This window comes from Hydra viridissima, unplaced genomic scaffold (genome assembly GCF_058129835.1).
Source record: "Hydra viridissima isolate aposymbiotic clone 2 unplaced genomic scaffold, HvirCarnegie_v1 scaffold_9, whole genome shotgun sequence".
In the NCBI taxonomy this organism is placed as follows: Eukaryota; Metazoa; Cnidaria; class Hydrozoa; order Anthoathecata; family Hydridae; genus Hydra; species Hydra viridissima.
In genome coordinates this window covers 4894963-4922011 of record NW_028324308.1, presented here as the reverse complement: position 1 = coordinate 4922011, position 27049 = coordinate 4894963, and the positions used below count along the sequence as shown (strand labels likewise).

Sequence of the window (27049 nt, the reverse complement as noted above, 5' to 3'; positions counted from 1 at the left end):
TAAAGATATAGCACAACGTTGTTTATGTATGCTAATAGCTATTGCTAATAAACGCAGTTCATTAACTTACGACGATCACGAAATTTTTCAAATAAGCAAAATTTTACAAAATATACGGACCATTTTGAAACAATTAACTCGTGCGTATGTATATAGTCATAGGATTTATTAGGTTATAACACATTTCAATTTAATTTCTGTTATACAGCTCTCATATAACTATTATTAAGGTCAGGCTGGCCATCAAAGCTCAATGAGCAGTTAAGAAATGTCAAAAATGAATCAAAATATTCTAACAACAAAATGTTGAGTCCAAGTATAAAGAAAGCCAGACGTAGTGCTTTAAACAAAAAATTTAATGGCAACATTTAATATGGAGTGTGTTCTGTAATGGAAAGAGCTGTATGGCTGTTTCTTGTGTAGGAAAATTAGTTTTAATCAATAGAAAAATAGATTAAATATGTCTACAAAAGACTCCTCAAACAAAATCTACTCTTAAGTGCTGACCAATATCCAGATATAAAATTTAAAACAAAAAAGTTAGGAATTTAGATGACTGCAAATCATAGAAAGAAAATGGAATAGTATCCTTACTGAAGTTACCCAAAAAGTTTTCAATTCTGCACTATAACAGCTGCAGACAGTTTTAGAAATGAAATTCTGACAAAATATTGAATATTTATTATTTTCATTAACAACTTTTGTTTTTTAATGATGTCAAATTGAGAAAAAAATGCTCAAGAAGTCTTGGTTGACTGAATAACTTTTTAAAACAGTAATAGTACCTTATAATTGCCAACAGTTTGATGTATTTTAAAGAAAATATTTTTAAAAAAAAAAAAAGCATTGTCTGCTTAATTATACTCTTTCATAGTAATTAAAATAAAAATACTCATGGAAACTATCAATGGAACTATTGATTCAATAGATGAAGAAACAAAGCTGAAAGCTGAAAACCTCAAAAATGAAGCAAATGTTTATTTTAAAAGTTAGTTTCTTTATTTCTTTTCTTTTACAAAACAGAAAAAAAATATTTTTTAGAAAAGTCTGTACTTTTTAAATATAAAACTACACGTTGTATCACATTAATCTTTTAAGATGGCAAGTTTGATAAGTCAGTTGAGTTGTATACAAAAGCCATAGAACTGAATCCTTATGTAGCTGCTTATTATGGTAATCGCAGTTTTTCAAATATCAAACTTGAATGCTTTGGATCAGCACTTGAAGATGCAAATCAGGCAATTAAAATTGATCGCAAGTATGTTAAAGTAAGTTATGATAAAATGTTTATTATCCTTTAAGTATTACTAAAGTTTGTCTTTGAGTGTTCTCTTGTTCACTAAAATTGCAAAGTTTTATTGTGCAGGCTGCATGAGCTGAGCTTTTTCAGCTTTTATATAATTGAAACTCACATGCTAAATTTTTTTTATAGGGATATTATAGGCGAGCATCAGCTTACATGGCATTAGGAAAGTTTAAATTAAGTTTGAAAGACTATGAAGCTGTATGTCTCTTTCACTTAAATTTTCTTTTTATGTCATAGTGGAAAACAGAAAGTTTTTAACCAATAAGGTTTTACTTTGTTTTCCATTAACTATTCTAACTTCACCATGATGAATGTAAATAGTTACCTAGCTAGTGATCTTTGTTAAAAGATTCTGATCGTTTAATGATTATTTTTTTAAATTTGGTGCTAAATGTTAAAAAATTCAAGTTTCTTAACAGTTATGAGCTATATGTTTTGTATATAAATTAGGTTGCAAAAGTTTGCCCAAATGATAAGGATGCTCGGTTAAAATATAATGAATGTAAAAAGATTGTTCATCAACATGCATTTGCAAAGGCTATTCAAATTGATGATAAAAAGTCTATCATCGAGAGTTTGGATATTGAGTCGATGGGTAAAACCTTTGCTTCTCACTTTAACAAATAATTAAAGTTTTTGTCTAGCAGTTTAACACTTTTATTGGTTCCCAATTAAATTCTGAAGCCAACTTTTAGTTTTTTAATTTTTCTTGCAAAATGAATTATTTTTATCGAATTGACTTTAGTGAATTGTAGTTAACTAATAAGAAAGTGGTTGAACAATTTACATAGATGATGTTAATTATAGCTGATTTTCTGATTTTTAACATATTGTGTTTTTGTTACCAATTTCTTTCTTCAGCTATTGAATCAGAATACACGGGTCCAATATTGCAAGATGGTAAAACTGTTACAGTTGAGTTTATGGATGAATTAATTACTCAACTTAAAGATCAAAAAAAACTACACAAGAAATATGCTTTCCAAGTAAGAAAACTGTTTTATCCTTAAGTAATTTGATTTGTGTTATTCTTTATTGAATGTTTTATAAGTTTTTAACATTGTGTTTTTTTTTAACAAATTTTGTTAATGTTTTTACCTGAAAGGAATAATGTGTTAATGTTTTACTTTATAGATTTTGATAGATATCAAAGCATATTTTGAAAAACAACCATCATTGATAGAAATCAATATACCTGAGGTAATTTAAATAATGGGAAATTATTCAAAAAAAAAAAAAAAAAAGAATTTTCATTTTTAAGTTCTGAAAAGTTTTGAAGTTGAAGAAAAGTTTTGAAGTGAAATAAATGTGTAAATCTTTATTAAAAGTATTATGACTATTAAATAAAATCTAAAAATAACTGTTTCATTGCACCCTCAATAAAAAATGCCACAGCTCACATTCTTTTGAAATAATTGTGATTTTGTCTTTTATGTCATAATATTTTTAGTAATCCATTATATATTAACTTTCTTATTTTTTTCTTAAGTATCTATATAACACATCTTTAAATTTAAGTTGTAAAATCTTGATTAGAAGAAGTAGGGCTTTAGATAAAAATATTTTCATATTTAGATGGCTGGATAATTTTGTGCTCTTTTCTATCTTTGTTCAAGTTAAAGACATGTGTTGGACAAAAAATCTTTAACATGCTTGAACAAAGATAGGGGAGGAACATGTAAAAAGATAAAAAGATAAAAACTTAACCTTGAAGAAACATGAGTTGTGTGCCTTAGTTATTCAAGGTGCCATATTTGCAATAGAAATTGTAAATTTCCTATACAAAAATTTTAAACATGGAAATATTTTTTAGCTTGCTTTAATTCTATCTAAAAGTTCCTTCTCTATTTTTCTAAGAATGAAAAGCTCACAGTTTGTGGTGACATCCATGGTCAGTTCTATGATTTATTAAATATTTTTCGTATAAATGGGCGTCCTTCAGAGACCAACCCTTATGTATCTTTTCAACAGCTGAAACTAAAATGACAAGTCACTAAAATGGTATGAAAAAAATAATTATTTTAGTTACAGTTTCATTCTTATCATTGATATACATACCATCATCAATTCATAAATCATATTCATCTGTAAAACATAATTTACCTGTTATTGTTAAAGATTTCTTAACAAAGCAAAAAGCTTTTTAATGGAGATTTTGTTGATCGTGGCTCATTCTCTGTTGAAGTTATCTTAGTTTTGTTTGGTTACAAACTTCTATACCCAAATCACTTTTTTATGGCTAGAGGTAGGTGTTTCAATGTAAATTAGGGTTAAATATTGTGTTTGCAAGATGCTTTTTTAAAAAAAGTTTTTTTTTTTTTTTTTCAACACAACGAAATGTGTGGTAAAAATCCTACTCTTTATCTCAACCTTATTATATTCTGGTTTTTATATGAAACATAGCTATACTTTGTAAAGAAAATTTAAATACTGTGTATAAAAGCCATATTCTGAGAAATCCAGGAAAAGTAGAGCAAGATCTAAAAGTGTTGTTTTCAAATTGTCTTTATTTTCAGGTATTTTGTGCAAAACAATGAAAGCAATCTCCATTTTTCTTTTTAAAATTCCTATCTGTTCTAGGGAAATTAATGCACTTCATTGAAAATTTTTTATTTACAATTCCTGGAAAAATTTTTTTGTTCATCAACTGTTTCTAAGTTTTATCTGAAATTTATATAATTTTTAAGAGTTTACATTTTAAAGGCATAACTACACTGTTGATAAGATACATTGTTAGTTCAAAGTTTGGCTCAAAAAAGGCTACTTCTAGGACTTCTGTTGGTTTTTTATCACTTGAATAGATGGTTTTGTTTCACCTACTAGAATTAGTATATATATAAGGAAGCTAAATAATCTTCATTTTTCATGTCAGACCTTAGATTGCTGCCATTATGGATTATCTCTTAAGGTGAAAAATTGACTTTTGAAGGGCTAGTCTTTCCCAAGCCCTTACTTGCACATGAATTTTTTTCATAAAATCTAAGTAAGTCAAAGTTCCTTCAATAAGCATCATAGAAAGTTTTGTGCCAGTGATGGTCTTAGGAGATATTAAGGCTCAAAGTTAAGCAGATATGCAAAATTTTGTGGTTTAGGAATATGATTTCTAGACAACCAAACCTGTAACCATCTTGATTTTTTGCTTATACAGTAAAAATCCACCCAAAGTTGCAAAAAAACTTACAAAGAAATTCTTCAATCATGTTCATGTTGCTAAGTTTCTCAATTTAGCAGTCTCATTCTTTGTGATCAATTTTTCCCAAAAGGAGCCTAATTTCTGTGAAATGGATAAGAGTTTTCAAATAAAAATAAAACAAACTAATATTGTTTGTTTTGTACAAAATATCTGTAAATGAAGACAATTTAACTTCTGCACTTTATCTGGATTTCTCAGGCAATTAGTATTAAGAATTTAATTTGAATTTTAAAAGCATTTTTTTTGTCACATATTAAATTAAGACATTAAAAAGAACATTAGTTTATTTTGGTTGGTATTTTATTTTAAATAAAATATTTAATTCAATGGCTGTAGATAAATCTAATAAGGAATTGACAATCATTTCCAAAAACTCCTTTACCCTTAAGCAAACCAGAGCAAGAGATTTTGCTCTGATATATAATTGCTCTGATATATATCTGATATATCCTCACTGCCCCTGTTTAACATAAAAATATCTCATAAAACACTTTACTACTGTGAAAACAATGGTTCATGAAAACAAATTGGTGTTATCTTCACAATATTCTTTGATTTAATAATTAAAGATTTTGATGATACAAATATACATGATTATTCAGCAAACTGTTGCAGACTGCAATATGTATAATATATGCAGAAACTACAGCAGCAAGTTAAGGAATTTTGCTAATTGAATCCTTGATCTGTACCAAAAAAGATTATTTTTGACCCCTACCCTTATTTTGCTATGTGTTCACATAAGTTTACCCTCTTTAAATTCATAAAAAAATGCTCTTTATCATTTTACTGTCTATATTCAGGTAATTTATTTTTCTTTAAGAAACTCCAAAGTAGTGCTATTATCGAAAAAGAATCAAAATGTTTGCAAACTCAGTTTGTTTCAAGATTTAAAAGAAATTAAAAAATTTGTGGCAATATAAACATTGTCATACAGATATAAAGGAACAAGGTATAATTGCAAAATATGAGAATGGAAGAAAAAAAGTTGATGAATTATACTCAATAAGAGGCAACACTAAATTCTCTTCTATACCAGGATTGTATTCAGATACAGAAAAGTGTTTTCAATCTATATTACCTAATGGATATTTGATTTATATTACAAATTCTGAAACAAATCCCCATAATTGACTTATTTTTTATTGCTAAAACTTTACTTTTAAAGATTTTGCTTTCAAAATGCTTTCATCTGTTTTCAAGAAAATGTTTTCTAAAAATAATTTTCTGAAGTCCATAAAGTATATATTAGACCTACCCAAAAGTTCTGTCCTCTTTTATCAATTTTTCCCATCAAAAGACAAAACATTTATGGCAATTACACTAATGCTTATTGATGGTAAGAAAAGCTTGTATTTTGTTTTATTCAAAAAAAACTTTCAAGTAAGCCTATTTCGTAAACGTTTTTACTTAAAAATTGTTTTCTTTCGAATTAATTTTTGAAGTTTTGTCCACTCCTTTGTATTGGTTAAATGTCCATGAAACTTTTTCATAGCTTCATGTGGCCTTGCTATAACAACCTAAGAGAATAATCCCTAATTTTAATGTTATTTATAAATACCTCCCCCATCATTTAAGTTGTTATTTTATAAAAAAATCAATCCATCCAGTATTGAGCATAATAGCAATAAGGCTCAGCTTTTGTGGTTTCTTCATTTTAGATATTATATTCATCATGGTAAAATTATTATTTGATTAATTTTCTTGCATATTGAGCATTTTAGCAAGCCATACTATTTTTCTGTTTTGTTAATAAGGCTCTTTTTAAAATTAGCACTTATTTTTGTTTGGAGCAATTTGAAGGCTGTTGCTATTTAAGGCAATGAAGAAGGTATTTAAGGTAATCTGCTCTCTTACTTTTTGTATATTGAATACCAAAAGAAATTTGATAGAATAATCATCAGCAAAAAATGAATAATCTCTCCTTGTTTATATAATGCAAACTAAAAAGTTGTAAATGAAGAAAAACAAAATTACCTTAAAATAGTACATCAAGTATAGATTTTAAAAGAGTTTCTTTTCCTTCAGGCTGCTTGGAATCTTCTTATTTATCAACATTTTGTTGAGTCTTGAAAAATCCATTTCTGATAAATCACAAATCTTGATAACAGTTCAAGCTGTATATAATAGAATGATTAGTTGATGCTAGTCACTTTCCTTCTAACTTCTATGTAGCAGTTTTATTCATTAAAGTCATCAAAATTTCTTTGAACTCTTAACAGGTTTTTTTTTTTTTTTTTATATAATTAGGTCAAATCCATTTGAGTTAGAGATATTTAAATAGGTTTAATGAAAACTGGGCATTCAAGTTTATATTTCCATTTATCAAAAAATTTTCAACAGAAAATAAAAACTCTTGATATAATACTGTAGATGGTGTGCTTATTACACTATTTTGCAAATGAGAGTATTGTGCTTGTATGCAAAATATATCTGTTACATGTCTGTACCAGGATTAAAGATCTCTAGAACATTCATAGCTTGAGCATCACAAGAAGTAATACTTTCAGCCTATTTCTCTGTGTATCATTTTTAGAGCCCCATATCTTTTTGAAGTTCTTCTGCCATTTACATTGCCATTGTTATTTGTGTAAGACATGGTGCTATCAATGTGAAACTTTCTTTGAAATAGAAAAAGCATTTTTTTTGTCACATAATCACATGTTTAATATTGTGTTTTGGTACATTTTCCTGATAAATGCTAATAACCATGATTTAGTTTTAAGACAAACTGTCATTAATGTCTGGTACAAAACCATCTTCTTCTGGTTACAGTCAAACCTTTTCTCAATTTGTCATGAGTTTTTGTCAAGAATATTTTTCTATATTTTGTGTATCACCTTATCGTTAATCAGTGTTATCAATATAATTAAGAGTTTTCTTATACTTTACTTTCTTCTCCTTTCTTGTACTTGTACTTTCTTCACCTTAAATAACAATGTGCATCAAGTTCTTTCAGTTCTTCTGGTGTAATTTTTGCTCCTATGATTTTCTCAACATTTTTCTGTGGTTAAATTATATTATTCTAAATTTCTATAAATTAAAAACATTATTTAAAAGTACAAAAGCATTTTGTATTGCATTTTTCACTTAAATTTCATAAGCAAAAAAGCAGAATAGGATAGAAAACATTTTCTTGGCTGAAATGTTTTTTTTTTTTTAACATTTACCTTCGCTTGTAGCATGTAGGCCAATTTTTTAACAAATACATAGTTTATGTTCACAAACTCAAAAAATGAAAATTGTTCTTAAATGCTAGTTATTTTATTAGAATGATTGTTTAAGAAGAATGGCCTTATAAATGGGAGCTTATTTAGCTTAAAAAGAGCTTAAGAGTAAAAAAAACTTCAAGAATAGAAAGAATAGAAATAAAAGTACTAATCATTTTTTGTTCTCTATTTTAAAAAGTATTCACATCGAGCACCATGTTTTATTGTCACAATTAGTTAGTTATTGCAGTCTAATAACCTTAGCATTGAAGTGCAATTTATATGGCATGGATGTAGTTCTAATGTAAATTGTGGGAGAGATGGGATCCACTGAGGATGTAAGTAAAAGGGTTTCTCCTCTCCTGTTTGTGTTGAGCACTTGCTAGAATTTTTATTTTGATATTGTTAAAAATGTTTCTATTGTATCATAAAAACTAAAATAAAAAGTTGTTGCATTAAAACTATTATTGAGTATTTCAAAGTATAAAATAATAAAAATTGGAGCAGTCCAAAGCCAAACTTTGTTTTGTGTAAATTATTTTTGATTTTATATTTTTGATTTTATATAAGTCACTATATTTATAAGATGTAAGCCCTGATTAAAACGTATTTCCTTTTGTTAATTTCTAAGTGTCAATGAAAAAGCTTCCTTCGTGTGTATTCTAGGCAACCATGAAAGTGCCACTATGAATCAAATGTATGGTTTTGAAGGGGAAGTTAAAGAAAAGTATGTTTTAAATATAAATATATTAATAAAAGATGATATGTTAAAGATTGTACCATCGTATATTAAAATGTATTAGAAAACTCAAACTTTAAAGTAATTAAATTGGAGATGGGAATAGAACCTTTCAAAATTCAGGTTCAATTCAGTTTGGTGACTTGCACAGTTTGGGTTCTGTTCAGTGTAATGGCCGTTATAGTTCAAGATTGTTTTGGTGGCTAATATTTAGTATTTAGTTTGTGTAATTGAACTTCTGGCTTAGAAACTATGTTCCTCTCTTCATAAAATCAATGAGCCTTTTTTTGTGAATAAAAAAGGTTAACATTTAAATTTTTACCTTTTCCTCTGATTATTGACACCTGTGACATGTTTGATTAGGTCCTTTTTCATAACACTTGTCTTAATAATTTTGAGTGCATTTTTTTAAATTTATTTCTTATCATTTGCATCTTTATTTGGTGAGACATTTATTTACTTTTAAAAGGGAATTAATTCTAATGCTAAACTACCTCTAAATTTATTCATATATTGGCATATATTTTGTTTGCTCATTAAAAAGAAAGATCAGAATATTTGTTAAATATTCCAATCTCATTTACAAAATATTTATACTAAAATATTTACATGTTGGTAAACTTCACTGTTGAAAAAGTAAACATTTTTCAACAATATTTTACAAATGCTTCAATCAGCACAGTGAAGTAAATACAAGTGAGATTTCCTGGTATTTCTCTTGTGTGTCTGGTTATGGTCACATTTATTTCCACAAACACATGTATCACCCAACATTCTTTAATTATATTGATCTTAGTATACACCCTTAAATTCCATCAAAATTCAATCAAATTGCTTCATAATAAGCACCCATAATTGAATTAATAATACCAAGATGAGAATCAAACATTTTTTAGAGTTTTAGAAACATTTTATTACCCATCTGTCTTTAAGAGTCAAATTTTCCAGAAGCTGTGAACACATAATTTTCCTTCATTGCTAAGCACATGAAATGAATACTTGTATTACAATACTAGTGTCACAATATAGTAGTGGATAGTGAGGTTTAATTAACTCTTTCAGTTTGATTCATGTTCATAACACAATTAGCATACAACTTAATACTGTCATGCTAATGAAATGCTTTGTGACCACAATCGTTTTTCTAATTTTTTAAATCATTTTTCTAATTTTTTTTGCTTGTAATCATATCAAGTGAAGTAAAGTAAAAAACTTTTGCAAAGTAAAACACTTTTTTTAATACACTAACTATTACCTTAGCATGTTTTTGTTGGAGAATCACATTCTTATCATATGCTGAAGTTCAGGGTTCAATTAAGTATGGCAATATATACGGTTCTAGTTAGGTGTGCTTTGTTTAAGTTCAATTTTATTCCCATCTCTACTTTACTTGGAAAGATTATGTTTTTATTTTTAATTAACAGGTATTCTTCTAAGATGGCAGATTTATTTACAGAAGTTTACAATCTTCTACCACTATCTCATTTAATAAACAAAAAAGTCCTTGTAAGTATTTTACCGATGCAGTTTTTTAGAAATAATTTTCTGGAATAAGTCTGCTGTATAAATATTAATGTTGATATTTTCAAATTCATTTTGAAGTTAATTTTAATGTAGCTTTTTGGCTTTACATGTAATACTTTTACAAAAATCTTTCTGTAAATATCTTACAAATACCTTTCTGTAAATAGCCTGTAAATATCTCTCTGTAAAGTTGAGTCTTAAGCCATCTTCTTAGAAAGATTTTAAGTTTAAATAGCAACACACTTTTCATTAGCATTTAAAATTGCAGAAAATTTGTTATTTAAAAAAACTTTTGCATAGACAGTGATGTTCCTGTAAATCTTTTTATAGTAATTACATGAATATTGCTATATTATATTGTTAACTAAAATCACTTACATATGATCATTTCCTAGCTTTAATTGCTCTTCAATTTTGTTTCAAATCTTTTTATTCAGTTATAACACTTGTCATGACACAAGTCATAAATATTGAATCTTTAATTCAAAATGTAGGTTTCCTTATTCGAAAGAATTTTTAAATAGATCTTTTACAATATGGTATGCAATTATACTCAATTTTTAGACGATGCATGGAGGACTATTTAGCAATGATGATGTAACTCTAGAGGATATTAAAAATGTTGATAGAAATAGGCAACCTCCAGACTCAGGTATGATAATTAAGTTATTTTCATTGTTAATTATTGCACAAAATATTTTATCACTTATAAAAAATTACTACTATAAATGTCATGTTAACTAACAATTAGCTCATGTTTAACAAGTAATTTACTTGCAGCTGAGCCTGCACTAAATTGCTATTGAATAATAATATATTTTATGTAAAATGCTTCTCAGGAATCATGTGTGAATTACTTTGGTCAGATCCCCAACCTCAGGTAAATAAACATTAAGCTTCAACATACTCTAAGCATTTTTTTATATTTTGATTTCTTTCAAATTCGTTTTTGTTACTAGGTAATGTTTTGTTATTCTGTATTAACATTAGAATGGTAGATCACCTAGTAAGCGAGGTGTTGGATGTTCTTTTGGTCCTGATGTTACAAAAGCATTTTGTAAAAAAAATAATTTAGGTAATTAGGTTTTGCATTATTTGTCAAATTTTTAAAAAAAATCATTGTTTAATTTTTTTTTTCTCTTCTGTCAGTTTGACTTTTTTCAATAAAAAAAATCATTGTTTAATTTTTTTTTTTCTCTTCTGTCAGTTTGACTTTTTTCAATAAAGCTTTTTGAGAAAGTTCTTGTCTCGAAATTTTTTTTACTTATAAAAATTGTTTTTGTTAAATAGAGTTTTGATTAAAAAATTTTTTTTTAAGAATATATTATCAGAAGTCATGAAGTAAAACCAGAAGGTTACGAAGTAATGCATGAAGGCAAATGTATTACAGTGTTTTCTGCCCCCAATTACTGGTTTGCTGCTTTTTTTTTAAATTTAATTAAAACGTTTGTAAAAAGCTAAATTGTTTTTCTATAAAAGGATTATGTCATATAAGGGGACAACTTTAGAAATGATCAAATAAAGAAATGATTCCATATAAAGGGCCAATATAAGGAGTTGATGCCATGTAAAGGGTTGATTTTTAATATAAGAGAATGATGGCACGTAATGGGATGGTTTTTAATATAAAGTGAAGATGCCATAAATAATGATGTTATAAGTAATTTAGTTGTTTAACTTTTACTTGCAACTGTATTGATAATGTATTTTTCAGTGATCAAATGGGCAACAAAGGTGCTTTTATTACCTTGAAAAAGGACTTGAAGCCTATTTTTACAACATATGAAGCAGTGGTATGTTTTTTTATCATTATTTTTTATGTCATTTTATTTATAAAAATGTCTTTATAACTTTTTACACAAAGTTTACAAATGACATGCTAAAAAACTTACTTTTGGGATATTTAGCCTCACCCTGCTGTGAAACCAATGGCATATGCCAATAACATGATGTCTATGTTTGGCTTAATCTAACTTACTGAAAAGTATGCAGCTGTGATGGTATTAAAGCTTTGTGAAGACTGAAAAGTATTGGATTTCTAAGTGAGAATAATGACATTAAGTCAATAAACATTTTATTTCTCTGTCCGAGATGGATTCAAAGAGCCCTTTGTGGTGAACTTATAAATTATTCAGTTTATTTTCTATATTATCCACTGCTGGAAATATAATGTTTTGTTTCTATAAACTAAACTTGAACTTTGAAAGTGATAAAAATAATTTTGATATATATTATTGAAAAGCTCATGCAACTGTTCTTATTTTAATGATTTGTTAATCTAACTCTGATTTTGATACATGATGAAATAATTGATATTTTTGATAAACGTAACTTTTTAATAAAGAATTTAAGAATAAATAAAATACTTTTTTATGTCAGTGAGTGTGTTAGTGGTTCTAGATGATAACCACTGTGTGTGGCCACGCATAAGATAAGTTTTTTTAAAAAACTTTTAAGTTTGAAATAAATTTAAACATTGATGTAGCTGCATAGTGTTTACAATGAATAAATAAATTTTATTGTTAAATTTAGTTTGCTGATTGCGTCTAAAAAATGACACTTGTTTCGAGCAAGTTTGTATTACTTAAAAAATTTAAAGTTTTTTTTCCTAATCTTTAAGCCATAAGAAAAAAAATTACTGATTTACTTCAAGCAGAAACACTTATCCTAGAGATTGTTAAATTGGGACATCTAGCCGCGCTATTTTTAGAATAAAAAGAAGTTTAAAAGAGAAAGTTTGTAAAACGTAAGTCTGGATCAGGAAGGAAGAAAACTATAATCACAACCAAATGAGAAAATATCATTAGAAGCAGGATTGCCAGGAATCAAAATAAATACATGAGAAGGATGACTGGATACCTCAATGTATCTGAAACATCACCCTGAAGAGTTGTCAAAGACATGCTTGCTGCCAGTTGATTGCTCTGAACTCAAAGATCATTCCTTAAAAACTCTCTTCTAGAGTGTTCAAATAAGGTTTTACAGATTTTGAGAAATAAACTGCAAAACTGTCTGAGATCATCATTTTTTGGCCTAAACTCTTTCAAAGCTTACCTGGCCTAGTCCTTTGAATCTATCATCTGGGTATCCAAAGTGGCCAGGTTTGTGATTTCCAGTAAGTGGTTCATCAAGACTGAGTCCTAAATTTGGATTGTGTGTAGTTTTTTTTTGAGGCTGAGAGTGGCTACATTGAAAACAGTAAGACATGCCTATCATTGGCTTTATTTTTAAAATTTTAACTTTTATGCACTATTTTGAAAAGAAAAGGTTCTGAAAGGTTCTATTTTTAAGACGAAAAATTTAAAACAACTAATAAAAACAGTAATTTAAGTTAAAAATGTTATTCCTAGTAAAGGCTCCTTTTTTTTATGTAACAAAATCCAATTCTGGAGAAAATAAAACTTAGCTAGCTTTTTTTAACTTATTATTTTTTCAAAAATTGTTTTAAATGTTTCTCACCTCAGTAGTTTTACTATTTTAGTATTTCCCATGACTCTTTGTGCTGTCATTTTTAACAACAATACTGTTTATAAAAAATAATTTTCTTTTTGCTTCTTGTTCTTCAGATGACAGAAAAAAATAGCACAAGTTTGACATTATGTATATTGATGGGATTGCCTGCATCTGGAAAGACATCACTTGCTAAGCGATTACAAAGATATTATTCAGATTCTGGCTATATGCACATACTTGTCTTTTCTTATGATGACTATATGGCGGATAACTGTGGTACAAAAGATCACTTTACCTCAACAGATTATTTGAATGCTAGCAGAGAGTTGAGACATATCTCTGCAACATCGACTAGTAATCTTTCTACAAACATTAGTTCTTTTCATTCTAAGAATTTAACTTGGAAAGAACAAAGACTTTATATACTAAAACTTGTAGAAGATGTTATCCTTTTTCTTCTCGGTTTAAGTCAACGTATACCTTGCTTACCTTCTTCTAATGGAATTGAAAGGAAATTTGATCTGTGTTCTTGCTTTAATCAAATCAACCCATTGCCACCAAACAAATCTCATGTTATTGTTATTGATGATAACATGTTCTACCGAAGTATGCGTTATTCCTATTTTCAAATAGCTTGTCGTTTTCAAGTTTCTTATTGTCAAATTTATTTAAGAATAAAACTTGAAGATGCTTTGGAAAGAAATACAAGCAGAGGTAATGGGGCTGTAACATCAGAAACAATATCAAAGATGGCTTTATTATTTGAAGAGCCAGACGCAAGTTTTAACCACTGGGAAAAACACTCCTTAAGTCTAAGCTGTTATGAAAAAGATGACAGTCTTCTCCATATTGGTAACTTCATTGAAATGTCTTTTCAAAATGTTGCACAATCTTCATGCAGCCATGATAGTATCGCTAGCGAATGTTCAAGACAAGAAAACTTAAAAAATTGTTATCACCAAATTGATATATTGCTGAGAAAACATGTATCCACGAGCGTTGCCGAATTAAAAACTAACTCAAATGATATTTTACTGATTACTAACAATGCAAACCTATTGAACAGAAAGCGAAAAATTTTTTTTGATTTGCTTAGGAGTAATGAAGGTTTTTGCGATAGCACTGGTTTACAGATTGATCTTAAAAAAGTAGCAGGTGACATCCTTTCTGATGCTGTGAAAGATAAAGTTGTGAGAGCTTTTCTTTATTTTGTTGAGCACACGTGAAAATTTGAAAGATACCTTATGGCTTTATTTAAATTTATTTAAAAATATTAAGCATTAATTATTTTTATCATTAAAAGAATGCAGGTGTGTAAAAAAAATGTAAAAACATCTGATTTATTATTTTATTTGCTTTAATTACTCAAACAATTAAATTTTAGATGAAAACGAAAATATTAAAGTATACCTATATATAAGTTTGTAGATTCATTTGCAAAGACATGACTTTTAAAAAAGATCCTTCCCGTTTTTTATTAGATAATTTTTAAATACAAGTGCTTCATTATAAATTATTTGCAATGAGAAATAGTATGATTTTAAACTAATACAAGTGCTTCATTATAAATTATTTGCAATGAGAAATAATATGATTTTAAACTAATACAAGTGCTTCATTATAAATTATTTGCAATGAGAAATAATATGATTTTAAACTAATACAAGTGCTTCATTATAAATTATTTGCAATGAGAAATAATATGATTTTAAATTAATACAAGTGCTTCATTATAAATTATTTGCAATGAGAAATAATATGATTTTAAACTAATACAAGTGCTTCATTATAAATTATTTGCAATGAGAAATGATATGATTTTAAATTAATACAAGTGCTTCATTATAAATTATTTGCAATGAGAAATAATATGATTTTAAACTAATAAGGCAATAAATCAGTTTCTATGGAAAATAAAAAGTTAATAAGTTAAACTTTTTTTTTTTATCTTTATGATTTCACTTCATGGTGACACTTTTTAAAATGTGATTTTACCCTTTCAACTACCTTACTACTTTCTCTCCCACAAACCTCTGGATGTATTACTCAACTTCATCAACCAAAATTTCACGTGCAGTTTTTGTTAAAAAAAAACATTCGTAATGATCAGTATTCACTAATGCTAAACTAATGATGACGATCTCTTTGGTTCATAGTTCATCACTTGGATTGATTAGAAACACTATGAAAATATAACAGGAAACATAAGAAGAGACCCCCTATCCTCTTTTACTTGCTAGCCAAAGAAGTTACAATAATCTTTAGATTTTGTTGTCTAGTCAAAGATTTACAAAGAAGAGTAGACAAAAAAGAAAAAACTTTTAGAGTTATAAAATTCTTATAGTAAGATTTTATCAACAAGGACTTTTTTGAAAAAAAAAAAAAAAGTTGTTTCGTAAACATCTTAAAAGAATTTTCACTTAAATATTTTTTTCCAGTTAAACTAAAAATTATGTACGGTACAAGTCAACAACCACTATATTCGCCTAATAGAAGAAGTCAAACAATGTATATGAGCCAGCGAGATATTCAGCAAGATGGCTTTTTTTTACAGGCACCTCAGCGTTTACAACAGCGAAGTTATTCAACTGGTATGACACTTTAAGTCTGCAAGCTTTAATTAGATTTTTTTTTTTTTTTATACCTAAATACTTTTTTTTTTGTTTGTTTGCAAATTTATTTTTATGGTTTTTTAAATTTGTGTTTTAGTTTCTAGTTTACTAGGAAATATATGCTGAAATTTTCTCAAACCGTCTACTGACACATTCCCCCCAGTAAAGATAAATTGGAAGATTTCGTGCTAAAAATATTTACTGGTAGGTTTTTAAAGAACAGCAGGTTACAAAAATGATTGGTTGTAAATTCGTTTTATGCTTCGTTTAACACAGAAATACCTTTGTATGCACAAAACCTTAATCTCATTCCCTTAGCCAATTTTTAAAGTTTAAGAAATATCTACACTTTGTTGATATTTCTTGAACTCCTAAAAGAAGCAATAACGTAATAAAAAGAATTAGCGAACTGGTTGTTAAAGTTCTGATTGCAATAAAGATATCAATTATTTACTACAGATTCCGTACTTTTTTCAATCTTACGTCATATCAATTAAAATAACGTAATCAATTTCGTGATTTGCAGTTTCTCTAAAGGTGAGTTTCCACTTATCCGTTTTAGGCACGGGAAAGGGAAAGGGACAGGAAAATTAATCACGTGAGCATGCGCAATTTGTAACTTAGTTTTGAAAATAAATCACGCGCATGCTCACATGATTAATTTTCCCATCCCTTTCCCTTTCCCGTAGCTAAAACGGATGAGTGGAAACTCACCTTCACATTTTCATTTAAAAAGTTTTTTCAAACTGCTCAGAGGGTATGCGTGTTTATTTGATTTTCGCAATTTTAAACTTTTTTTTATGACCAATCGTTTATGAATATTATTGCATTAATCAGGCAAAACATCATTCGGAAATCAACTAATTAATTTTGATGTAGCTAATATATCAGCACTAAATATAAGTCTGTCATGAGTATTTTGGCACTTACTTCGATTTTTTCTTTTGTATGGCATTTTTTTTGGCGGCACTGATATACCATTAGAATGATTACGTGAATGCAAATACGATTTTTTTTTATCGTTCTGTCAAAATTGGAGTTAAAATGAATTATTCATGCTTATAGAATTTTGTGGACTTGAAAAATCAGAGAAAATTCATTATTGATGTAAACGCTTATCTAAACTTTTTCGTGATTCATATTTTATAGTTGTTGATTTTTTTTTTTTCTTTTTTTTTTTTTTTTGTAAACATTGAAATCTACACGTTTAGAAAACTATGACGTCTACAAATTATGGTTCGTTTTTATAAATAAATCTTTTGTTTGTACAGGAAGGGCATTTATTATCTTGTTTAATAATATCTGTTGTTTGTTTCAGGTGATTTAAAAACTTCCATCAGGTCCGGTGAGCAGCAAACAAAAGTGGTAACAGAAAGTATTGAAAAAATCGAAAATCACTTTCCACAACTCGTACAGGATATTAACTTATATACAGTACGGTCTGCCAAGCTAAGAGATGCCGGCGATAATATGGCAAAATCTATACGACTTTATGCTGACAGTGAGACACCAAATATAAAGCAAGGTCTTGGTGCGTTTGCTGAGTGTTTTGCATCCGTGCAGGACCAACGGAATGTTCTCGTAACGCGTCTTGAAAACAAAGTTTTTCAAACCTTCGCCGTGTATGACACACGATGTAAACAAGCCAAAGCGGACGTTAAAAAACATGCAGTAGCTCATTCCAAAGAATTGATCGAGCACAAATCGTACGAACGCGTAAAGCAAAGGTCTATAGAACAGTTCCAACTTGCCAAAGCGGAAACAAAATTTAAAAAAGCTTCGGAAGAAGCACATCGATCGGCACAAATTTTGGAAGAGCAGATGGCTGATTTTGAAAGAAAGAAAATCCGGGATTTAAAACAGGTTTTCGGTGATTTTATGTTAAGCGAAATGCTATTTTATGCTAAAGCACTGGAAATTTATACGCTCGGCTATCAAGAATTAATGAGCGTCGACGAAGATAAAAGTGTTGAGCAGCTTCATGAAAGCATGAAGTGGACTCCTCATCAGTTTGTCCAATCAACTTCTTTGGCTCCATACGGAGGCTCAGCGCCGACTTTGATGCAGCAAAATCCGTAGGAGTTTATAAATCAACCGGCCATGCAAATGAAATCTGTTTATTTTCTTATAGTGACAACAAGTTATCCAATTAAAAAATAATTTTTGGTTGTTTATTTTTATTTATTATGAAATTCTATATATATATAAGTAGTTAATGAAGAGATTTAAGTTGGACAACTTGTTAATATATCAGAAATGTTTATGTTTTTGAATGTTTTTATATTGCCAAATATATTATTGTTAATAGAGAACACTAAAGTTGTGAATAAAATTTAGTTGTTTATGTAGTAATATATTTATTTTATACAGATAATCTTTGATAGTTTATTTTCCAGGAAGTTTATTTACATCGCAAGCGATTCGAAAGTGCTGCTCCATTTTTCAGAAAATTTATTTGGTGGAATATTTTGTGAACGGGGAATGTTATTTTTTTCGTCTAATAATATTTGAGGGAAAGAGAAAATATAGTAATTATCATTTTTTTGTGACAGTGCAGGCCTTAAAAATAAGTTGAAAATACTTTAGTGCAAATGCTCTTAAATTTTGGAGGGAAAAGTTTCAACTTTTTTGTAATCAAAGGAATGTAGCAGTGAAGCCTGGCAATGATTGAAGCTATATTCGTTATCCATGATTTCTTATACTCTTCTCTAATGGCAAACATCAGTCATCTCAAAAGGTTGATCAGTTGAAACATTTTTTTTCCTCGATCAAAATCTTCTGTATAATAAGGAAAAAAGATCCTAATAAAAATAAAAGATATCACTGTAGGTTTTTTTTTCGCTTGAGATTTTTGTGTTGCATCGATCAACAATTTTTTTAACTTTAATTTCATTTTTTTTTTTCAACTATGTGTTAGGAAATTTTTCATTGAGTAAGATTATTGAAAAAATTTAAATTTGTATAAAAAATAAACAAATCTAATGGATACGTTGTTAAAATCCCTTAGCCGTCTTTTATAAACTGCTTCGGCATCGTTTCTCTTCAGTGTAAGAAAGTTATTTTCCAAATCTATTTTCCAATTTCTATCGCCAAAACATTTGATTATCGATAAGCAGCAGTTAAACATAAAGGGGCTCCTTCATGATATATGTACTATGGCTATTTTTGTTACAAGAAAACTGTTTTTCATCAATAAAAAATTGACCAATATAGCTACGTAGGAGTTCTGGAACAAAGTTCACTCTATTGGTCAACATGAAAATGACTCTGACAACACTGCACGACGTGTTACGCAATTGTTTTTAGAAAGCATTAGAGCATTTAAATGGACAGATCAATCTCTAGGTCTTCATCCAGTTGAATATCTATGAAGCCATTTGGCTCGAAAATTTGAGACAAAAAGAAATGGCAGCCCTGAAGTAATACTCCATGGACATAAAAATATGGACAAATCTGAACCACAGCGAAAGCTGTTCGAGATATGTAACTATTACATCAAATTTCGAGATATGTAATTATTACATCAAATATGTAATTATTTCATCAAATTTCGAGATATATAATTATTACATCAAATATTTCAATAAACATTTTTGATTTTTCGAAGCTAAAGTGATTATTCCTTCAAAGTTGCCTCTTTTTTTTTGCATAAAATCATCGCGGATTTCATATTTATTGAAATTCTAGTTATACGGTATAATTATTAATTGTTAGATATATTTTGAAGAAAAAATTTAAAACTTAATAGATGAGGGTGAAGAAAAAAAAAAAATTTTTTTTTTAAGAATCTTCACACAAATTACACAACATTACAACTCTCACAATGTTAAAACTTTAGTTAAAGAAATTATGATTACTTGAAACGAAAGTTTTAACATCTAAAAAGCTCTGACTTCCTTTTGAAAACTTAAAAAAGTGAAAAGTGCTACATCTAAGGAACATGTGTACAAAAAATCGCCACAGTATACCGCCGTATTAGATTGTTAATCCACTTTGAATAATCAGACCATGCAGTAGTTATTGGCATAACGCAGACTTTTCCCTCTTTCTCTCTCATTGCTACATGTTTGTATTTTCTGATGATGAAAGCATCTAATATTTGTTTGAGATTTTGTTTTTTGTTTGAAATTAATCAAAATTGTCTGTTAGGAAAATTCGGTGTTAAGATTAATAAAAATATATTTTAAAGTTCAGCGAGTTGTAGTTGCAAGATTTTTTTTGTCATTTTATAACTAAATTTTTGATTTACGCTGGGTATGACCTTTTTTTTACACTAAAAACTAATTTCCATTATAATTTATATTGATATTTTTATTATAAATACAAGAAAATTTCACCGTCAAATTTTATGAAAAATTATAACTTGTACTTGGATCTTAATGATAAAAGCATTGCTGAAAATAATTATCCTTTTTTTCATCTACCAAATATAGCAACATCTAGAAAAGTATGATCGTTTTTTACGCATTCAAAAAACTGAAATGTACTTCTAGTACATATACAGCTACGATCAACTCCAAGAAAAAGCACTATCAAAAATTACATAACTAAAAACAATAAAATTGCGACGCATATTCAAACATAAAGTTTCTTTCCCAAACGCGCTCTGTATATACATATTATGTATATGTACACACACACTTATATAAAATCAATTACAACAATAAATTCACAAAAATATATAATCATTTTTATATTTGTTAATTGCAATGGTCTCCACTGCTCAGTATTGTATTAACCTTCCAACCAAAAGCAAAATACCCCAATCCAGCACCAAAGATGATGGCTACACAAACCCATGTGTTGTATGTCATAAAAGCCAGCATGAGCAAATACCCTACAAAAACTTGTGCCGTATGCAACGCTGTTTGCAAAATGTGCATCCATGACCATATTGGCCTACTGAAAAATTATTATTAAATGATTATTACACAAGAACATAGAATGATAGAAGTAAAAAAGTATGAACAATTCGTTGTTCATAATCCAAGAAATCAACAGAAAGGTGACATTTATTGGCTGCACTGTTTAACAGTTCATCTCAAACTTTAAAACTCTAAGCATTATTTACCATTAATTAACATTAGTTAGCATTAATTCTTATCACTAAACAACCATTGTAATGAGATTTGATCTTTAATCAAAACTACGTTTCACCGAGTAAACGTTTGGATGTACCGATTGAAAATACACTTTCTACATTTTTATCCACTTCTTATTAAAATGGTATGAAATAGATTGGGTAACATCCACCGAAAATTTTTGTTTTAACCTCTTGCTGACAATTCTTATTTAACTTTAAATAACTTACTGTCGTTCATAAGAACCAGAATAACGATTTTTTAGAATTTCACGCAAAACTTTCAAGCCTTCGTAGCAGAATGCAATTAATACCAAACCGATGCAAGCACCAACTAACGCTAAAGATCAAAAGTAAGGTAAAAATTGCCTTTCAACTCAACCGCAATAACATGTGTGTGTGTGTGTGTGTGTGTGTGTGTGTGTGTGTGTGTGTGTGTGTGTGTGTGTGTGTGTGTGTATATATATATATATACATATATATACATATATACATATATATATATAAATAGCAATACAATTTTCTTGAAACAAGGATTTAAAAAATTATCCAAATCATTCTACTAAAAAAAACAAATTAGATAAAAACTAGTAAGAGTATTTTTAAAATGGTTGCTTCACTTCTGATCCTCCCATTGCATCATAAAAAAAGAAAGATGGTTGCAAGACTTCACTTCTGACCCTCCCATTGCATTACAAAAAAAAAAAAAAAAAAAAACTGATGCAATTGATAAAAATTTAAAATTTTATAAAATTTAAAATAATCTTTAAGAAGTAATTAAAATGTTCTTGTGGTACATCATAATACAGATTAATCAATTGAAAATTAGATATTGATACAATATATTTTTAAATCTAGCATTTGAATCCATATTCCAAAAAACATTTATTCAGATATAAACCTTTGTTTTTAATGGCCCACTGTAAAATGGTATTCATAATTTTGGCAACAAATTTCATTTAGATAATTCAACACTTTCATTTTTGACTTCCCTACAATTGGGAAACTATTGTTGTCAAGGTTACATGTCACTAAAACAATGATATTCCCTTTTCAAAAGTTTATAGCATTTAAATTTTAGTGACTTTCATGATTGTCAAGCAGTAGTAAGATTGTATCATTTTTATTGGATCTTGTTCCTAAAAAACAGAAGTTCAAACTTAATAAACATGAAATTTCAGTGCAATTGCTCACTAGAATTTCTCAGTGCAAGAGCTCACTAAACAGTTTGGGTGTTAAAACAAATCAAATACTTACATAAAGCTTATGTAAACTGCTTAAAAATATTTGCAAGGATTGTTCTTATAAAATTTGCAAAAAACTTTCTGAATCAGAATTAATACTAAAATTATCATTTATTTTTTTCATATTATTGTAATTAGGGGAGAATGTTGTTTCTTAAGACAGCTTTGCATTGGGACAAACTGCAGTACTATGCAATCTGTGTGCAGTCAGACCAAACTAACCATTCTTGGTTCTTCATCTGGCTGCTAAGAGTTAGTGTAGTGACTGGCAACTTTTCAGTGAGTTTTTTGGGAGCTGAACAATAAGAATTTGTCATTGGTAAGTAAATATTTGATGTTTTGTTATTATTATTATTTTTCTACTTTTGTATTTTTAATCTGTGTTAAGAATTAGGACATTTTATCAAACTTTGAAATATACTTTTTCTAATGGAATGGTTGATTAATCTGTTCAACTGACCTCAAACACTTTTAACAGCCATGCTTTCCTCTTTTGCAATGTTGTACCTTAGGACGTCCCAAGGTACAGCACATTTAAATTTTTGATAAAATACATTGAAAAGCATATCTATTTACAAAGTTGATGTAGTTCCATTAGGAAAAGCACTGGAACCATCATCACATGGTTATCACATGGTAATTGTTATATTTTGAAATAGTTTCTAACTAATAAAATTTGTCAAAATGTTTTAAGTGGTCTTTTTAATGATAGTAGTTTTTATTTGTGGAGATATCCAATACAGAGTTCTAATCATTGAAGAATTAAGTAAGAGTTTGTTTATTGAAGATAAAAACATGTTAATTAATTATTGCATTTATTGCATTTTACTGCATTTTATGCTAATGAATATAGAATGTTCAGTTCAGCATCAAACTTCATAAGCATGCTATTTTGTATCCCTCACCCCCTCCAGGAAAATAAAAATAACCCCAAGAAGAAAAACAAAGGCAAAACTATAGATGCCTTCAGTTCAAAGGACGAGCAAATGTGTTTTTTATCTAGTGAAGAAAACTGCAATACATTTATGCAAGAATTAGTAAAAGACATTTTAGTAGAAGAAATGGATATAGCCCTAGAAAAAAACATTGAGTGTGGTGAAATAAAACCAAATGATTATGTTTTAGTTAAACTGTCTGGTAAGAAGGAAATATGTCACTATGTAGCAGAAGTATTTAAAAAAAAAAAATTGTATACAAAATTCAACACTTTGTTAGAACTGGAAGGAACACTCTCTTGTTAAGAGATGAAATGCCCTATGAAAAAGATGAGAAAGATGTAATATATAAATTACCTTCAAATTCAAGAACCACTAAGGGTCTAAAAAAAGTAATGGAGTTCCCTGTTGATTTCAATGCATATGACATACCTATGGATTCATCTTTAAAAAAAATAAACCTTTTTTTTAGATTGTTGTGTTTTTTGTACTTTAGTATAAATTAAGATTAATTTGCTAATTTTAACTTTTGTTTGCTCTTTCAATTAGTCCGAAGGTACTACATGCCAAATACCAAGATACAACCTAACATTAGACCTTAAGATACAATGCAAGGGCGTAAAAAATTAGATTACTCCCTTATTAAAAAATATTTTTTAAATTTTTGGGTGTTGTTGTGTTATCTAAATGCTGGGCTTTAAAGTAGTATTTAAAAAACTCATATAAAGTTTATAAAGTCAAAATAAACATATTTGTTCCTAAACTGCCCCAAGGTACAATACTCTCTCCTATTATTATCATTCATTTGATTGCTGATGATTGCCATTAGGCATGAGACTTCAAGTACCATATAAAGTTGAATTTGCTTTGTTTTAAACATAATATGCTTTTCTATTTATTAATACACAATATTGAGCACTCTTACCGAAACAAAGGATTTTGTATTTCCAATAAATTACAATTTGAAGCAACATATTTTTATTATCGTATTTCAAAATAAAACATGCAACACATTTTTTCTGACCAAAAACAGTAAGATAAAATCTCTTTGAACATATTATGGAATGTATCATTTTGTAATATTGCAAAAATAGAAGTAAATTATAGTCAAGCTCCTACAGGATGAGATTCTGTGGAATGAAACTAAAAATAACTTTTGATAATGTTACTTTTAAAAGAAACTTCAAATTTAACTTTCTCTGGTATCTTACACTTAGTAGCCTGGGCAATTTCAATTGCTCTTTTAGCACAACCAGTATTTTAGTATACTATTATAGAAATATTGCTCAAATTCTTTGTAAGGGATTAGATACATTTTGAACAATTTAATGCTTTTTTTCAATAGTTCCTAATTATTCTCGGTAAAACAATAACAACAACAACAAAAAAACAATCAAACATCATACTGGCATCAATTTCCAAAATCAAATAACATATCATGTTGACCTGGAAGCAATAAAAATGCCAGTTATGCATTATTCCATATCATAATCATGATCATTAAAAAACTTTCAAACAGCGTACCAATTAGCCTTTAACCAAAAAGCATTTTTTTTATAACTTGACCTTTTTATTTCCAAATATTTTAAATAAAATTCTTTGATTTCTCTTCTTTTGACAAAAGAAGAAAAATCAAACAAACAAAAAAAAGGACTTTAACTTTCTTAATACTTTAAAAAGAGTAGCTTATGTGACTTTTTTTATGGTCTTACCTTTTTAACAATACTATAACAATTCTTAGGTGACATTTCTTAACTACAAAGAATATAAATATAAACATGCATCAATGATCATTTAGCTTCTGTTTAGCCATGGGCATATTAAAAATTTTGTGAAACTGAAAAAAAATTAAAACTCTATTATATGATTAGAAAAACTATTTTTTTGTAATCCCTACATTTCAGGACTTTGGTACAAACATTAATCTAACTCCAATAAAGATTGATCAATGTGTTATGTTTTAAATAATGAGAAAGAAAATCACTTAATTGTACCTAATACTCTTATGTTTTAAATATTAAGAAAAAAAAAATCACCTCCATCACTTTTAGTTTTCCAATGTTTAAAGAAAAGAGTAACTTCGTTACCCAATACAAAAAACATCTGAAATAAAAAAGAAAATTAACTTTAAAATATATAAATTTATTAATAAGATTGTTTTTCTTATCCTTAATTAAATAAGTAATACATATTACATCGCTAAGATTAAATTTGTTAAAATATATTCACCTGCATTACCATCATGTGATTTTCCTTACCAGCTTCTGCTGCTCCCAAATTTTTATGATCATCTAGTGATGTAATATTCATTGTTGCTTTTCTATGTAAGCACACATATATCTATATTGGATATTTACAAATATGTACATACATTAAATATAAATATGCATGTGTATATATATATATATATATATATATATATATATATATATATATATATATATATATATATATATATACATATATATATATATATATATATATATATATATATATATATATATATATATATATATATATATATATATATATATATATATATATATATATATATATATATATATATATATATATATATAATTAGTTGTTTGTGTGCTCTATTGTTCTAAAATCTTGCTATGCATCTAATTGTTTTAGTTTTTAAATTACATTAGTCATTTTATTATTCGCATTTTTTAGATTGCGTGAAAATAATACTCCCTCTGTCCAAAAATATTGTTCCGATATTGAATAGAAACCGGAAAAGTATTTTGGGACAGAGGGAGTAATATAATCTGATTTAAAAGGCCACCATTTTAAACATTTGATAATATTCCAAATATAATAAAGGTATTTGTGAATCCCCTCTAGTCCTTGCGCTAAATTACATTATCCGCAGTTATACTAATCTCCTTAAGTCAAAACCAATTATTGCCTTGAAAAGTGGTGAGGAGCACAGTTTGTCAATTTTGATCAAAAAATGCAAAAAAACCTTAAGACGGTATAAAAACTCAACAATCTTATAAGCAACCATAAAAAAGTGTTTATTTATAGAAAACATAAATAAAATTATTGAAAATTTAGTTTTTTTAGATGTTTTTTTTCAAGCACCTGAATCTTCAATGTCAGAATCACTTTCTGTTTCAACCTCTTGTTAAGAAATGTTGTTTGCTTTAAGATCGAACGTATTGCTGTTGACAAAGGTCCACATTTTCAGATTTTCAGCTGTTTCTTTTTGTATGAAACTTCAAGAACGACTAAAAGTCACTAATGACCATAAGTCTATGAAAGAGATGCAGGCATGCAGTTTAACCACGAAGATTTTCGTCAGTGAAATATTCGTAGACGTCTCAAAACTTTGCTGTTTCCTTCTCCATCCTCATTGATAAGGTAGCGCAAAGTTTTAACAGGTAGCACAAAATTTGAGATAATTTCATGACCTTTACAATTTTGTGTGGAGTTGGAGTAATTGGATACAATTTATTCAGTTTTTTACCATAGTTTTGAAAGAAAAAATTACGTTTTTTCACAAAATAATCGTTTTTAGAAAGAAAGCGCCAATTTGCGCCAGTAAAAACAATTTTAATGTGATACATACTGAATATAACTTTTTTTTTTTAAATCTTAAACTGACTCCTCTTTCCTTTCCCAGAAAAGTAAAAGTTTCTCATTAAAATTGAGCCTTTTTTAAGTTCTTAAAATATTCGACAAATTCAAAAAAAAAAAAAAAAAATCGTTTTATTTACTTTAAATGTATTTGTTCATGTTCAACAAA

At 27.9% G+C, this 27049-nt stretch overlaps 4 protein-coding genes across 7 annotated transcripts; 3 read left to right on the top strand and 1 right to left on the bottom strand.

Annotated features, from left to right (window-relative positions):
- The first annotated feature begins 180 nt into the window (after positions 1-180).
- LOC145185079 (serine/threonine-protein phosphatase 5-like) lies at positions 181-12792 on the top strand. The gene is made up of 16 exons (XM_090097132.1): positions 181-988; positions 1099-1268; positions 1433-1504; positions 1757-1901; positions 2168-2292; positions 2441-2506; positions 3164-3262; positions 3446-3551; positions 8375-8435; positions 9872-9953; positions 10536-10623; positions 10811-10851; positions 10962-11046; positions 11290-11383; positions 11686-11764; positions 11879-12792. The coding sequence occupies exons 1-16, from the start codon at positions 895-897 to the stop codon at positions 11942-11944; spliced, it is 1473 nt and encodes a 490-aa protein (XP_089953258.1). The 5' UTR covers positions 181-894; the 3' UTR covers positions 11945-12792.
- Positions 12793-12799: 7 nt separating this feature from the next.
- On the top strand, positions 12800-14756 carry LOC145185083 (L-seryl-tRNA(Sec) kinase-like). The gene is made up of 2 exons (XM_090097133.1): positions 12800-13169; positions 13538-14756. Exon 2 carries the CDS (start codon positions 13538-13540, stop codon positions 14648-14650), a length of 1113 nt encoding a protein of 370 aa, XP_089953259.1. The 5' UTR covers positions 12800-13169; the 3' UTR covers positions 14651-14756.
- Positions 14757-15823: 1067 nt separating this feature from the next.
- LOC145185833 (CBY1-interacting BAR domain-containing protein 1-like) lies at positions 15824-18571 on the top strand. Of its 4 annotated transcripts, none has more exons than XM_080061859.2 (2): positions 15824-16015; positions 17355-18571. In XM_080061859.2, exons 1-2 carry the CDS (start codon positions 15877-15879, stop codon positions 18113-18115), a joined length of 900 nt encoding a protein of 299 aa, XP_079917985.2. In that variant the 5' UTR covers positions 15824-15876; the 3' UTR covers positions 18116-18571. The 4 variants fall into 4 exon arrangements, with proteins under 4 accessions (XP_079917985.2, XP_089953261.1, XP_089953260.1 ...); XM_090097135.1 differs by lacking the exon at positions 15824-16015 and adding an exon at positions 16133-16240; XM_090097134.1 differs by lacking the exon at positions 15824-16015 and adding an exon at positions 16672-16793.
- Positions 18572-20704: 2133 nt separating this feature from the next.
- On the bottom strand, positions 20705-25646 carry LOC149883681 (high affinity copper uptake protein 1-like). Its single transcript, XM_090097131.1, has 4 exons — positions 25525-25646; positions 25332-25398; positions 21348-21456; positions 20705-20938 (listed from the first exon to the last, which is right to left on the bottom strand). The coding sequence occupies exons 1-4, from the start codon at positions 25603-25605 to the stop codon at positions 20737-20739; spliced, it is 459 nt and encodes a 152-aa protein (XP_089953257.1). The 5' UTR covers positions 25606-25646; the 3' UTR covers positions 20705-20736.
- Between the last annotated feature and the right edge of the window lie 1403 nt (positions 25647-27049).